Below are 15,639 nucleotides of genomic sequence, written 5' to 3' on the forward strand. Positions count from 1 at the left end.
CATTATGCTAAAGAAATATATTTCGTTTTCATGCTTCCAAAGAGTTACTGTTAAAGTGAAAAGTGGGATTTAAAAATGACCAGGGCAGTGATGACACCCTTTCAGGCTGAGTGATAAGCAAATATTGATTGCAATTCTACTCTAAAGTAGAGAGAGAGAAACCATTACTGCTGGATCTAGAAGACAAAAAGAAAAGTCCCAAGGCATGACCTTTGGGGCCCTTGGGATAGATGTCCATGGGAAAGTTCTCATAGCAGGTGCATGAGCTCAGGCAAGCCTTTACCCTCTCTGAACCACTTTCTGTGTCTGTAAAATAGGAATAGTTTCCAGTGGGTTAAATGAGGTTTTCAGTCCTTCTACACATATTTACTGGGCATTTCCCATAAGCTAGTCATTGTGTTAGTTTCCAGTGATACAGCAATAAACAAGACAAAATCCCTACCTCTGTGGAGTTTACGTGGAATGGTAGATGAGTTAAAGAACTAATTATACATATATTAGAGGTCCAGTGCACGAAATTTGTGCACTCCGGTGGGGGGGGTCCCCTCAGCCCGGTCTGCACACTCTCACAGTACAGGAGCCCTTGGGGGATGTCCAACTGACGGCTTACTAGTAAGTTCATTCCCTGCAGGGAGCAGGCCTAAGCTGGCAGTCAGACATCCTCCATTTACTGTAAGCTCTAAAGTTTAGGGTTATGTTTTTAAAGAACTTTTTATTGATTTTTAGAGAGAGAAGATGGGAGAGGGATAGAGAGAAAAACATCAATATGAAAGACTTACATCAATTGGTTGCCATCTGCATGCCCCCTACCCGGGTATGTGCCCTGACCAGGAATCAAACTGGCAACCCTTTGGTGCATGGAGGATGGATAGATAGATAGATAGATACATAGATAGATACATAGATAGAGGAATATGGCTGGCTGCCCTGGCCAGTACAGCTCAGTTGGTTGGGTATTGTCCCATGCACTAAAGGGTTATTAATAAGTGCAAATGAATAAAATTATTCATGTTGCTGGAAGCACAAAACTTATTTAAGTATTAGAAGTTTGATCTAATTCCAGGAAATGAGTAAAAACTATCCACATTTAGGTTCAGCCAAGTAATTGCGATTTTTCATGGTTTACTCTACAGGAAGACAATTTTCAAAGAGCTAAAAGAAATGATGATAATATTTATGTTCTTAAATCATTTGATTTAACACAAACTTTGTTCTTGATCCAGGCAATTTAAGTTACAAAAAAAATATTTTTAGTTTTTCCAAAAGGTAATTGGGCTACATAAATGCTCAAGTTGTTGAATTGATATTAGATATGCTTGAAAATTGTGACGGTTTCATCAGAGTAAAAACAGATAATCCGTTCTTCTGTATTTCAGGGTCCATCCACATCCCTAAACTAGTGCAATCAAAGGCACCAGGGCAGAAGTATTGCTGACTTTACTGCCAACACCCTCCCTGGTTCCCTCCTGGCTGCAGGACCTTAGGCACATACTTGTGTTGGGAGCATCAGGCTCTTCCTCTGTAAAAGGGGGATCATGAGCTTCAGCCTCAGCATTTCTGTGAATAGAAACAAAACAATGCATAAGCAATGGTCATTTCAGGTCCCGGCGTCAGCTTAGCTAAGGTCATTAAATACAACCCAGAGTTTTGGCCAAATAACCACAGGTGCACTCAATGAAAACTTGCATCAGTACTTAGGTTTGCTATTTAGTCATTTTTATCCCTTTCTCAAATCTCTTTTCCTTCTATTTTAAAATATTACATCCCCCTCCCCATCCCCCACCCCCGCATAAATCCTGACCCTTTAAAACACCAAGGAGACGTCTTCCCAGAGTCCAGAATGCTCAAGAGGACCTTATGGCGCCACAGCAATCTGGCATGCAGCAGGTGCCTTCCTCTGGGCCAGACACGTCCAGAGCTGTGACTCTCAAGCAGGGTGTCATGTTGTGTGCCTCTGGGGATCCAGAGAGACCCCCTAAGGCAGGGGTAGGGAACCTTTTTTCTGGAAGGGCCATTTGGACATTTGTGACATCATTTGCAGGCCATACAAAATTACCACCTTGAAGATTAGCCTGTTATGTTCGGTCACAACATTTAAATAACTCACCCCTAATGCCTTGGCAGGGCCAGACCAAATGATTTCACAGGCTGTTTTGGTTTGCGTTTCCCTAATGATTAGTGATGTAAAGCACCTATAATAATAAAAGCATATTATGATAATTAGACCAGACAGCCGAATGACCTTCCAGACATCATTCCAGATGTCCTTCTGAATGAAGCCATGGTGGCGGGGTCCAAGGCAGAGGTGGTTAGGGGTGATCAGGCAGGCAGGCAGAGGCAGGGGTGATCAGGCAGGTAGGCGAGTGGTTAGGGGTGATAAAGCAGGCAGGTGAGTGGTTAGGGGCAATCAAGCAGGTAGGAGAGTGGTTAGGGGTGATCAGGCAGGCAGGCAGGCAGGTGAGTGGTTAGGAGCCAGCGGTAACAGATTGCGAGAGGGATGTCCGACTGCCAGTTGAGGCCTGATCCTTGTGGGTCCCAAATTTCAAGAGGGTGCAGGCCAGGCTGAGGGACCACCCCCTTACCCCACCCCGTCACATGCACGAATTTCGTGCACCAGGCCTCTAGCCTTTTCATATGCTTGTTGGTGCAAAATTATTTTAAGTACCAATATTCCTTATTCTGAGATAAAAATTTCTCTTTTATATGTTAATACTGACAGACATTCTAGTACACATTGGTAAGGCTCAATGCTATGAAACACTACTCAAAGTTCTAAATATTGAAATATCAGTATTTTCTTGTAGCTTTATAATTAGTCAAGAGTATGACTTAAAAAGAACTCTGATATTGGTTAATCTTGCATTCTTTGTTTTAACTCTTAGGTTAAATTTTCTTACCTCAAAAATCCCCTCAAACAGCGGGAAGCTTCTATTTTTCAAAGGTTTTATTGCAACACACCAGAAAAATGCATATCTTCCTTGTCTCATGAAATGGAAACAAGACATAAACATGTTGTCTGAAAGAGAAAAATTATGTTATCCAGAAGCTCTAGTCATCAATTTCTCTTTCCAAAGTCTCTGTAGTTTCCGTAATGTTGAACTTTGGTTTATTTATTCAACAGTATTTATGCAATACTGACTCTGCATTAGGTATTGACCACCCAAAGATAAAATATATAGTTTCTGCCTTGAAAGATCTTATAATCTAGGGCAAAGCAGACAAAAACTCAGCAAGTTTAACACAGAACAACACAAGTTGCCGTTGAGAGCACCTTGCCCAAGGCCTTGTGGGAGGATGAAGGGAAACAATGAGGCAAAACCCAGAGTTTAGCATGTGAGGGGCTGTGAGACATGGGTTGGGAATATGAGGCAGAAAGAAGGGCGCCTAGAAGTGTTTTAAGATATCAAAGTCATAACTGAAGTTTTCGTACAAATATTTTCGACATCTCAGTTTCTCCTGTTCTTTCATTTTAATGATAATTTTGATCCATTTATGTATATTTTAGTAAGTTGCTTGAATGGATAGATGTAAAAATTGTAAATACCTTACTGTGTTATACCTTCAATATAACACAAGTATAAACAAATGTTGATGCTTAAACTGCCAAATTTGGCAACCATGATCTTACAAAGTCATTTTCTATATAATTTATTTTGTATTAAATTTGTACTTCATTTTTACATTGAAGGAGGACAGTTTATAGTTTATAAAATAGATTCATATCATGTTAAAAGTTTTAAGCTTTTGTTGTATTCATTTTTACCTCACTGCTATGGCACCGATTTCCTTGAGATCTTAAATTCTCATATTTGTGTAACTCAAAAACATTGATTCAAAGTCTTGACCTAGAGAGGGAGAAGTCTCTTTGATGTCTGAGCTTATGGCTTGATTGTTTTTAAATTAACAAGGAAGGTGAAGGTACTCCTTTGGGCATTTGTGCCTGGGTTAAGGAGGATCCCAGGTGAAATGGGTTTTTCAGGTTCTTATGGTTTTGAGTGCAATTAATAACCAATAATTTCAGACTTTACGTTGTCTGATGGGATCATTGAGCATGGTTCTCTCTTTCTACATCTAAGCACACTGAGATGCACAGAACTCAAGTAATTTGACCAAGGAAATACAAATTAGTGTAATAAAGTATAATACAGCCAGGCACTCAAAGGAGTCTTCCACTTAGCCTACATGATTAATTACAAAAAACAAAACAAAACAAAAACAAAAATGAATAGAAGTATTGTGCCCCTTTTGGGTGACTTACTGAAAGCTGATGATTTTTAAAAATGTATCTATTAAGCACTAGCATGAGTTTATTTCCATTTCTGTAATTTGCTTGCCACTATACTAAATAAATTAAATAGAAGTGGTCAATCAACTGGAACTTCCTTTGAATTGAGGGCTTAAATGAATTGAAACCTAGGCAGTGAGATAGAAGGAAATATACACAGAGACAAAAATTGGGAACAAAAAACCCCCACATAAAACAAGTCACTCCATTTTGAATCGTGCTTTCTGAGCGCCACTTCTCTCTTCTCTCTCAGATGTCTGTTGATAAAGGCAGCTGTGTTCTGGTCCCTGGCTTTCCTGGTCCCTGGCATTCATTGTGGTTGGCTCCTGTTAGTCCTTCTCTTAGCAGGAAGATGGGAGAAAATCCAGTTATTTGGGTCCTTCAGTTTTGCTCTTTCATTTCTGTTAGACAGCGTACCACGGGAGGGGTCTGTGCAATCATCATGCCTCTATACTCTTTTTTAAACATTTCTATTGAAAGGCTTTTTATATATTAAATATTCTTCCTTGGCTGGTGTCACAAATGTTTGAATTCCCAGGGGCAGCTTGACATTCCCAAATCATGCATTGCATTATGAGAATCTGAATTTGACAACCACTTTAATTGAATTTCCTTTGAATGGCTGTGGACTTGTATTAATTAATAAAAGGAGCTAAAATGTAGTGAGTTATTGACATGTGCCAGTGGCGATGTAACTTATGTACGTTCTCTCATTTAATCTTAGCAATGCCTTTATGAAGTAGACACTGTGATGGAATCCCACAAAGTCTCGCAATGTAATAAAGACAGACATAGAGCCAAAGTTTTCCCTCTGGGACATTCTGCCTCTTGAGTCTGTTACCTCTGTGCTTTGTACTTGTCCCCCAGAGCTCAGAGCATGATGATTTCCACATAGTGAAATTCTCAACAAAAGTTGAATTAAATGTACTGGCAGCCCATTTTCAATGCTCAGAGTCAGAAATTAAGAAATCATCATTTTCACAGTAAAAGAATAAATGTAATCCTAAGACATTAATTTGATTATTGTTTTTTGCCATGAAGGAATAATCTGATAATTCATATTATGTATCTTATATGCTACACAAACATTTTGAACTTTCATAAATTATTAACCTTGACCTTTGTGATATTCAGGAAACATTAAAATGTGAAAATACAATAATGTGTTCAATAACTCTACATGATATGGTGAAGTGAGTGAAATATGATGAGTTGCTTTTACTTGGAAAAGCATAATATTATTCTGTTTTAACTCAAGGATGTTAACATTTTCAGTGTTAGCATTAATTTGTTTTCTTTGATCATTCAGTTATTACATTCATTTTTCTTAGCCAAATGGAAAAACATCCCAATTGCCAAAGCTAATGATGTGTTCATAGGGTCTTAAAGCATATATCTCATTAGGTTTCTGTTTGTCTGCTGGTAAAAGTTTATGAAGTCAGTATTTGCTTTCCTTGGGGGAATTTTGCTTATATATTTTAAAGATACATTTATCATTTCCTTCAGGTGATTTGTGCCAATATCTGTCCTTCATTACCATAGCAACAAAAGTTTTCCTTTTGCAGATGTAAGCAGTTCAGATAGATGTTGTCTGTTCTTCCAAAACATGAATAGAATACCTGCTTCATGTTTATACAAAAAATATTTTTAAATTGAAAAAAATTTTTAAATTACAATTGGCATTCAATATTATTTAATATTTGTTTCAGATGTAAAAAAAAATATTTTTAGTCTTTGAAAAGAGTATGTCTTTCCAAAGTCTATGAATTAATGACACTTGTTTTAGACTTTTTAAAATTTTTGACTTGAACTCTGGTGGTAAGCATCCTCTTGAAGTAATTTTGCTGTTGCAATTGTTCTCATAGTTAAGCAAGTAAAAATAGCCATTTGTGATGCCAACTATAGTATTTCTAAGAAGGCATAAACCTGAGCGTCATTTCCTTTTGCAATACTCTCCTATCCTCTCCATCCCAGTGGAGCCTTATTTTAAAACTAGAGGCCCGATGCACGAAATTTGTGCAAGGGGCTCGGCCCTCGCAGCCCCAGCTTCATCTGGCAGGTTGTCCAGAAGGTCGTCTGGATGGTCACTTGGCTGTTTGGTCTAATTAGTATATACCCCTTTATTATATAGGATGGTTGGAGAACACCGAGATTCTGTTAGATTCTTTAATAGTGGATAGATCTCCCATAGCAAAATTCTGTGAAGAAGCAACTTTGGCATACTTGTTTTTGTTGTGATATATGTGGAAAAGTGATAACAAAATGCTTAGATTTGAATTTCATACTTTCCCGTGGCTTTCAAATACATTTTCTCCTAATTTGGTTTCACAGCACTCTGCTGGTACATGCTAACCCATTTTAAAGAAGACACAAAAATTTGGAGAATTGAGTTGCAAGTCTGAGGTCACCTGGCTGGTAGAGTAAGAAATTAAACTTGGGCATTCTGATCAGAAGCCTGTTACAGTTTCACTTCACTCTCCATGGAGAGATGCCACAGAAAAAGGAAACAATGGAGTAAACATCTAGACCTAAAGCAATTGAAAGTACAAGGTGCAGTGGCACCCCATGTTCATTTAAAAAGCTTCTATTTTTAAAAAACTAAGATGGCGGCATAGGTAAATACCGAAATTGCTGCCTCCCACAAAAACTGCAAAAATACAACGAAAAGACAAAACGGACATCATCCAGAACTACAGGAAGGCTGGCTGAGTGGAAATTCTACAGCTAGAAGGAAAGGAAAGCACACTGAGAGCCAGAGGAGCTGAGGAAGTAAAGTGCAGAGGTACGGAGGGTCGCGCGCGTGATAAGGGGCTGGCACCTGAGGACGCAGCTGTCTTTTTGAATCGGGAGGGAGTCAAAAGCTTCCAACTGCTCTGAACTCTGGTTCCGGGAAGTCTCTGGGGACCAAGGACTCATACAGGGAGAAACTGGACTGTCTGGCAGCAGGCAGAACTCTAAACTTGAGGGCGGCTTTCCCTCAGAGGTGCTTGCAGCAATTATCGGGACACTGAGACGCGGCCCTTTAGGGCAGGGCTGAGGATCCACCATAGCTGCTTGCTCCGCCCTTTGATTCCCTGAGACCTGCCCCACCCAGGCTGCGGCAGAGGCTTTTGCATATGAATGCCCCGGCCCTTTGCAACCTGAAAATTACCTAAGGAATTGCAGCTGGGCCAGACAGACCCAGAACTTCCAAGAGAAGGCCCAAGGCCCCACAGCAGCTTGCATTGCTTCACAGCTGGGCCTCATCAGGGCACCTCCAAACTCCAAAAACGGAAGGGGAATCTGCAGTTCTCTTGGTAGCTCCTGCCAGGTACCCTCAGGTAGAGGCTAAATTAGCACCTCCTTAGATCCAAGAGCCAGTGTACCCAGTTGTCAGAGGGGGACCATCCAGATTACAACTCCTCAGATCCATAAGGGACACACTCAGGGGGCAGACTCATTGAGCACCAAAGCCCCACTGAAGCAAGTCTTGCCCCAGAAGGGTGTCTTCAGCACAGAAGTTCTCCCACTGCAGACACAGCTGATTCTCACTGCCAATTGGCCTGGAGGTCAATTCCTCCCAGTGATCCTACAACAATCAAGGCATAACTACAACAAGACTGTGCACAAAGCCCACAAGGGGGTGCACCAAGAGTGTCCACCTCAGGTAACTGGGGAGGCTGAGCCACTGGGCCCTACAGGACACCTAGCACACAAAACCACTCTACCAACACAGGGAAGCATAAAAAATGCGGAGACAAAGAAACAGGTCACAAATGACAGAAATGGAGGAAAGCAAACGACTGGATATAGAGTTCAAAACCACGTTTATAAGGTTTTTCAAGAATTTTATGGAAACCGCTGATAAATTTAGTGAGACCCTGGAGGATGTGAAAAAAGACCAACTAGAAATTAAGCATACACTGACTGAAATAAAGAATAATATACAGAGATCCAACAGCAGACAAGAGGATCCCAAGAATCAAGTCAAAGATTTGAAATACAAAGAAACAAAAAATACCCAACCGAAAAAGAGAAAAGAAAAAAGAAAAAAGATTCCAAAAATATGAAGGTAGTGTAAGGAGCCTCTGGGACAACTTCAAGTGTACCAACATCAGAATTATAGGGGTACCAGAAGAAGAGAGAGGGCAAGATATTGAAAACCTATTTGAAGAAATAATGACAGAAAACTTCCCCTACCTGGTGAAAGAAATAGACTTACAAGTCCAGGAAGTGCAGAGAACCCCAAACAAAAGGAATCCAAAGAGGACCACACCAAGACACATCATAATTAAAATGCCAAGATCAAAAGACAAAGAGAGAATCTTAAAAGCAGCAAGAGAAAGACAGTTAGTTACCTACAAGGGAGTACCCATACAACTGTCAGCTGATTTCTCAACAGAAACCATGCAGGCCAGAAGAGAGTGGCAAGAAATATTCAAAGTGATGAGTAGCAAGAACCTACAACCAAGATTACTTTATCCAGCAAAGCTATCATTCAGAATAGAAGGTCAGATAAAGAGCTTCACAGATAAGAAAAAGCTAAAGGAGTTCATCACCACAAAACCAGCATTATATGAAATGCTGAAAGGTATTCTTTAAGAAGAGGAAGAAGAAAAAGGAACTCTTACCATTTGCCACAGCATGGATGGAACTGGAGAGCGGATAAATACCACATGATCTCACTCATTTGTGGAATATAATGAACAACATAAACTGATGAACAAGGACTGATCCAGAGACGGAGAGGCATTGATTGGACTGTCGGGCCTTGGAGGGAAGATAGGGGAGGGTGGGGGTAAGGGGAAAGATCAACCAAAGGACTTATATGCAAGCATATAGGCCTAACCAATGGACACGGACAACGGGGAGGTGAGGGCATGAGCGGGGGGTGGGGGTAGGGGGTAACGTGGGGATAAGGACACATATGTAATATCTTAATCAATAAAAAATATATTAAAAAATAAATAAAAAAATTCTGTTTTTAAAATATGTGTGATTATTATATAATATGTATGATATAAACCGGTGGCAAAGCAGGTTTACATTTGTATGTAAAACAGTTTATTTTTGTATTATTATTTATTTAATTATTGTACTATTTATTACTATTCTTAACCTATTATTGCCTACTCCTGTATTCATTATATAATATACCTGCAGAATATTATATACTCTTTCTATATATAATATACGTTATATATATTATATATACTACATTATATATATACTAGGGGCCTGGTGCACGAAATTCGTGCACTGGGGGTGTGTGTCCCTCAACCCAGCCTGCCCCTTCTCACATACTAGGAGCCCTCAGGAGATGTCCTAGTGACGGCTTAGGCCCGCTCCCTGCTCCCCTTGGGGATAGGGCCTAAGCCGCAGTCTGGCCTCCCTTTGTGGGAGGTGACCCGGCTGGTCAGGGGAAGGCACCAGCCCCATCACCCTGCTGCTGCACCCACTGCCAGTCACTGCAGCCAGCAAGGTTTTTTCATCAACACAGAATCCAGCCCCTTCACCATGAAAAAATGACAACTTTCTTTAGGCATTTTCAAGATGTGCCTTTCATATAATAATAATTTCTTTATTATTGTTTTTATCCTCACCTGAGGATATGTTTTCATTGATTTTTAGAGAATGTGGAAGAGAAAGGGAAAGACAGAGAGAAACATCAAAGTGAAAGGAACACTTTGATTTGTTGCCTCCTGCATGAGCTCTGACCTGGGCCCCGGCCAGGGAGGAGCCTGCAGCCTAGGTACATGCCCTTGGTCAGAATTGAACTCAGACCCTGCCATCGGCAGGCCAAGGCATTACCCACTGAACCAAACCGGCTAGGGCAGGATATGACATTTCTTAGCCCTCCAGCAGTGGACCTTCATTTTTTTTGTCAGGAGTGTGGTGAAAAACCCTAGATCACCTTTTTGGATTCTTATTACCCAAGTTATTAAGAATATCACCAATAGCATACAGGGAGCTTAACCAATGAGCAGTCAGAAAAGGTGTTTCCTCTGTAGTTCACACCAATCGCTGGCTTGCCCCCCCACCACCACCCCCAGGCCTGACGCCTCTGGCCCAGGCTTCAGGCCTGGGCAGGGGACCCTGATATCCCCCTAATCACCAGCTCTGCACCCCATCCAGGCCTGATGCCTCTGGCCCAGGCGTCAGACCTGGGCAGGGGACCCTCAGGCCCCTCCCATCGCTGGCTCCACCCTCGCCCAGGCTTGACGCCTCTGGCAGAGGCATCAGGCCTGGGCAAGGGGTCCCCATCTTCCCCCGATCACCAGCTCCCCCCCCCCCGCCCAGGCCTGATGCCTCTGGCCCAGGCATCAGGCCTGGGCAGGGGACCCCCAAACCCCTCCGATTTCCATCTCCGCCCCCCGCCCAGGCCTGACACCTTGGCCAGAGGCATTGACCTCCATCACCCTCTGATCGCCGGATCGGCCCCTTGCCCAGGCCTGACGCCTCCGCCAGAGGTGTCAGGCCTGGGCAGGGGACCCCCATCTCCCCCCGATCACCGGCTTCTGTGGCTTCTGGGGCTGGCCTACGGCCCGGGATGGTGGCTTGCACTGCGGCCACACAGTCCAGCCCTGCCTGCAGTATGCAAATTAGCCGCCATCTTTGTTGGCATTTAATTTGCATATCATGCTGATTAGCCAATGGGAAGTGTAGCGAAGGTATGGTCAATTACCATGTTTGTCTATTATTAGATAGGATATATACTAGAGGCCCGGTGCACAAAAACTTGTGCACCCGGGGAGGGGGTGTCCCTCAGCCCTGCCTGTGCCCTCTCGCTGTCTGGGACCCCTCGGGGGATGTCCACCTACTGGCTTAGGCCCACTCCCCAGGGGATTGGGCCTAAGCTGGCAGTCAGACATCCCTCTGGCAACCCGGGAGGCCTCAGGGAATGTCCACTTGCCAGCTGGGAGCAGTTCTAAGCTTCAGTTGGACATCCTTAGTGCTGCTGAGGAGGCGGGAGAGGTTCCCGCCACCACCGCTGTGCTGGCAGCCATCAGCCTGGCTTGTGGCTGAGCAGAGCTCCCCCTGTGGGAGTGCACTGACCACCAGGGGGTATCTCCTGCATTGAGTGTCAGCCCCCTGGTGGTCAGTGTGTGTCATAGTGACCAGTCATTCCCAGTCGTTCTGCTGTTAGGGTCAATTTGCATATTAACCTTTTATTATATAGGATAGAGGCCTGTTGCATGGGTGGGGGCCAGCTGGTTTGCCCTGAAGGGTGTCCAAGATCAGGGTGGGGGTCCTGCTAGGGTGCCTAGCCAGCCTGGGTGAGGGCCTGATGGCTGTTCGCAGGCTGGTCAAGTCCCCCAGTGGGGACCCTCACCCCATGGGGGTGTGGCCAGCCTAGGTGAGGGGCTGAGGGCTGTCTTCAGGCTGGCCACACTCCCTTCAAGGCTGGGGTGCCTGGCCAACCTGGGTGAGGGGCTAAGGGTCGTTTTCAGGCTGGCTACAGGCCCTTCAGGGTGGGGGGGCCCCCACTGGGGTGCCTGGCCAGCCTGGGTGAGGGGCTGATGGCCATTTTCAGGCTGGTCACGCCCGCAGGCTTGAAGCAGGTATCTGGGATTTATTTAACTTCTATAATTGAAACTTTGTTGCCTTGGTCCCACTCGAAGCCTGGGTTCCCCTGGCAACCCATGTTCCCAGCCGCTCCTTGAGCGGAGGCCCACACTGGCTGGAAGCGGGTATCTGGGATTTATTTATCTTCTATAATTGAAGCTTTGTAGCCTTGAGTGGAGCTCAGGGCCGGCAGGGCAGGCGGGAAGCTTGGCTTCCTCCATCACCGGGGCAACCAAGCCTCCTGCTCGCTCCAGCTTCGTGGCCGCCATCTTTGTGATGGAGTGATGGTTAATTTGCATATTACTATTTTATTCGATAGGATGTCTTAGATTATCAAACTTTCCTAATTAGGAGTTTTTAAGTGTGACAAAGAGAATCTAAAGGAATCTTTCAAATAGGTCACCTTGGAAATGATAGAGAGACAAATTGAGATGCTGTTTGAACATATGAACTATTTACTTTGTTACAGCTGCAAACCTTTTTTGAGACATTCCTGAGGGCCAGTTCGCCTCTCCAGGCTTTGGATAACATGAAGGAAGCAATCAGCAAACTCCTGCTGGCGACCGAAGCTTTCAGCCAAACTTCTCCTCTGGGACCCAAGGCCTTCCACAGGTGAAAGCAAAGTCTGATGTTAAGAAAAGAAAAACCCTACCTTCCAGAAATTGATTGTTAGTGAAAATATACCCTAATTATCACATGTAGGTGCTTCTTGGAAAATGTTCTGTTTCCTTCTTTATAGATCCTAAAACATCCGAGCACATTGCAGACTCGTCCGGATCTAAATAGTGGGTGACAAGAAGTAAAGCAACATTACTTAAACTAATTTTTTAAATTGCAGCCCCTTTCAAGCTTAGCTATTTCTATCATATACTTACCATTGACTAGATATATTTTTTCTTACAGGCTTTTATGAACAAAATTCAATAACTCCTCTGTCCATATCTCAGTCAACTTGAATATCATCTAATGCCTTTTTCCTAGGGAAATGTTAAAGCTGGTACGCCAGAAGAGAGGGTGACTCCATTAAGCATGATCATGCTTTGTACATGAATGAGACTATTTAGATATTCACAGTGTAACTTCATTGTTTAGTTTAATGTGCTATGAATACTTTAGATATATTTGTATTTTCTGTAAGAAACAAAACAGATTCCAAATCCAAAATTAAATTGTATGCAATCTTAGATTATCCAAAAACTGCTCTTTTTAATTATTACAGACCTTGAAATGTAACTAGAGTAACTATTCATAATGTAACTCCAAATAATAGGTTAAATGCAGCAGATAGAATCTAATTTGTTCCCTGTGTTTTTATTTCAGATGCAGCTTATGTTTTCAACTTTTAACTTTTGACATTGGTTACGGCAGTTTCACATCCCCTATGGTGCTCCAGGTGAGTGTGTCAAAGGGCTGTGTGAGTTTCCACATTTTGCTGAATGGGGTGTGTGTGTGTGTGTGTGTGTGTGTGTGTGTGTGTGTTATTTTCATTCATAGTAAGGAGTCAATAAATAGCAACTTCATTAAAGTCACTACTTACGTTTATGGTGGCTCATAGAATTAACTAGTATGTGGAGAGCCTGTAATTTGAGTTCCAGTTCCAACTATGCATTCCTATAGAACAAGCATGGATTTTCCTATGGTTCAAAAACTGCTTAGGAAAGAAATAGGGTATAAAGCTAAATATGTGGAATGTAGAAAAGCAGACATCTAGACAATAGAAACCAGCAGATTACCAAGCTTATTGACACGAGTTTGTAAGAAAAAGGTAACTCATTCTTTCCATATTTACTTTAAAATTGGCCTGTATTTTAATGTAAAAGATCATAGAAATGTTTGAATATATGATTTTGCTAGTATAAATATGTATAAATTGAAGAGTTTTTATATATTCTTATTCTTATAATTTCTCTCAAATCAAATGAACTCATTCAGATAATTTCCTCCAAGATATTTTTAATCCAAAATAGCCATTAGTGAAAAAAGAATTGATTGAATTCATCTATAGAAAGCTTTATTTTGGGATATGGAGTGGGAAAGCAGGAAGAGGAACAAAATAAAATTATGTGCAACCAGAATTCAGTTTTATATTGCATTGATTGATTTTTAAGCTTTTATATTGGGAGAATGATTACATTATATGTGACATTTGGTCGAATAGTTCAAAGATTTATCCATAAAATTTTAAAACTTTATGAATTTATGTATTATAATGGTCATTCAACATTTTGCACAGATCTAAAAGCTTGTTATGCTCTTTGAAATGTATTGTTCAGAAATGTTATATGTTATCTTCCATGCACACAAGTTCTTCAACAATGGTTTCAAACTAAGCTAATGTGACTTTATTATCCATTAGTTAATTTTCTTACAAAGAATTGTATCTTGGAAAGAATATTACATTTTATGAAACTGTTGACCTCCAAAAAGACCACTAGATGTCAGTTCTGATCTGCAATCCAACAGGAAATGAATCATGTCTTAGAAGTGACATTGCAGTAAAAGTAAGTCAATGAAATATATTTTCTGTGCTTCTTCTTTCTCACAGGTGCATGGGAATTTACATTTTCAAGATGACGATAATATGGATTTTGAGGACCAAAACACAGAAGAATTTCTTTTAAAAGACACTTTCAATTTTCTCTTCTCGAATGAATCTTCACTTTCCATATTCTCTGAGATATTTCAGAGACTCTACAGATCAGCTGTATCCAAGGTAAGTGCATATTTTTGTACTGACAAATATTTTTTTCCAAGTCATTCTTTACAAGATTCTATTTTCTTTATGGTGTAATTAAGCAACTTGATAATTCATTTGAAATGAATTTGTATCAGCTATATTACACTTCTTAGTATTTTTCTCCATCTGAGGACCAATATTATTTTTGTGTCAGCTAAGTATGTGACTAATTATGATAAAGTTATGAGTTGAAATGAAGAAAAGTAGTTCCTAATTCATAAAGAACACTTGCAGATATTATGACAAATACATATTATATGCTATAGAATAAAAGGAGTACCATAACTTTTTGGAGTCAGTCTAGAAAGCAGTGAGTGTTCCAGGTTGACATCAAGGGTCTTGAGTTATAATATTAATTTTTTGAAACATTCACACCTGGTTAACAGATTAGAAAGCAATGATTAGGATATAATACGTCATAGTGCATTGATTAGTTTTTATGGAATGTAAATAGAAGTGTTCTTGGGGCCTCAGAAATATCTGTACAGATTACTAGGTATGTTACCATTCTCTATATGTTGCTGCTGCATTCTCTAGTACCTGGAGGCTAAAGGGGACTCTTTCTGTGTTCCCACAATACCCCACACCTTCTGCCTCTTGGGTTCCTCTCCCCAGCCTTACTAACAGAGCGATTTCATTCAGGTTCTCTTTGTCAAATATGAAGTTCTCTTACATGCAGACACCATTGTCATGGGTTGAAGTTATTATGTATTAGCATTCATTAGCCCAGCTGTTTATTTACAGAGTGCAAAATTTCATTGGTTTGTGAAGAGGGCTGCAAGTGGGCTGTAGCAAATGCTTAAGAGTTGTTTTTTCCCTCCTTTTTATAGGGTGAAAACTACAAAAAGGAACTGAATCGATGCCTATCTTTAGAGGAGATTAATTCAATTATGACTTTCATAAAGGAACTTGGGAGCTTGGGGCAATTCCAACTGGTAAAAAAAAAAGTGCCATTTGATTCATCTTGATTACTGAGGTTATAGTAAATCAGCCATAAACTGCTTGCTTTTGATTTTAACTTAGGTGAATATATTTCTTTAAGGAACAGAAATTTTTGTAAACTCCTTTCTTC

General features: G+C 41.2%; 1 protein-coding gene across 1 annotated transcript in view; it reads left to right on the forward strand.

Annotated features, from left to right (window-relative positions):
* CPED1 (cadherin like and PC-esterase domain containing 1) overlaps window positions 1-15,639 on the forward strand; it is a 280,912-nt gene that overhangs the window by 115,430 nt on the left and 149,843 nt on the right. The window contains exons 7-10 of the mRNA XM_081101752.1: window positions 12,300-12,442; window positions 13,151-13,223; window positions 14,376-14,543; window positions 15,398-15,502. Coding sequence (XP_080957878.1) covers window positions 12,300-12,442; window positions 13,151-13,223; window positions 14,376-14,543; window positions 15,398-15,502 — 489 coding nt within the window. The remainder of the gene's footprint in view (window positions 1-12,299; window positions 12,443-13,150; window positions 13,224-14,375; window positions 14,544-15,397; window positions 15,503-15,639) is intronic.

This window comes from Myotis nattereri (assembly GCF_964212035.1).
Source record: "Myotis nattereri genome assembly, chromosome: 11".
Lineage (NCBI taxonomy): Eukaryota > Metazoa > Chordata > Mammalia > Chiroptera > Vespertilionidae > Myotis > Myotis nattereri.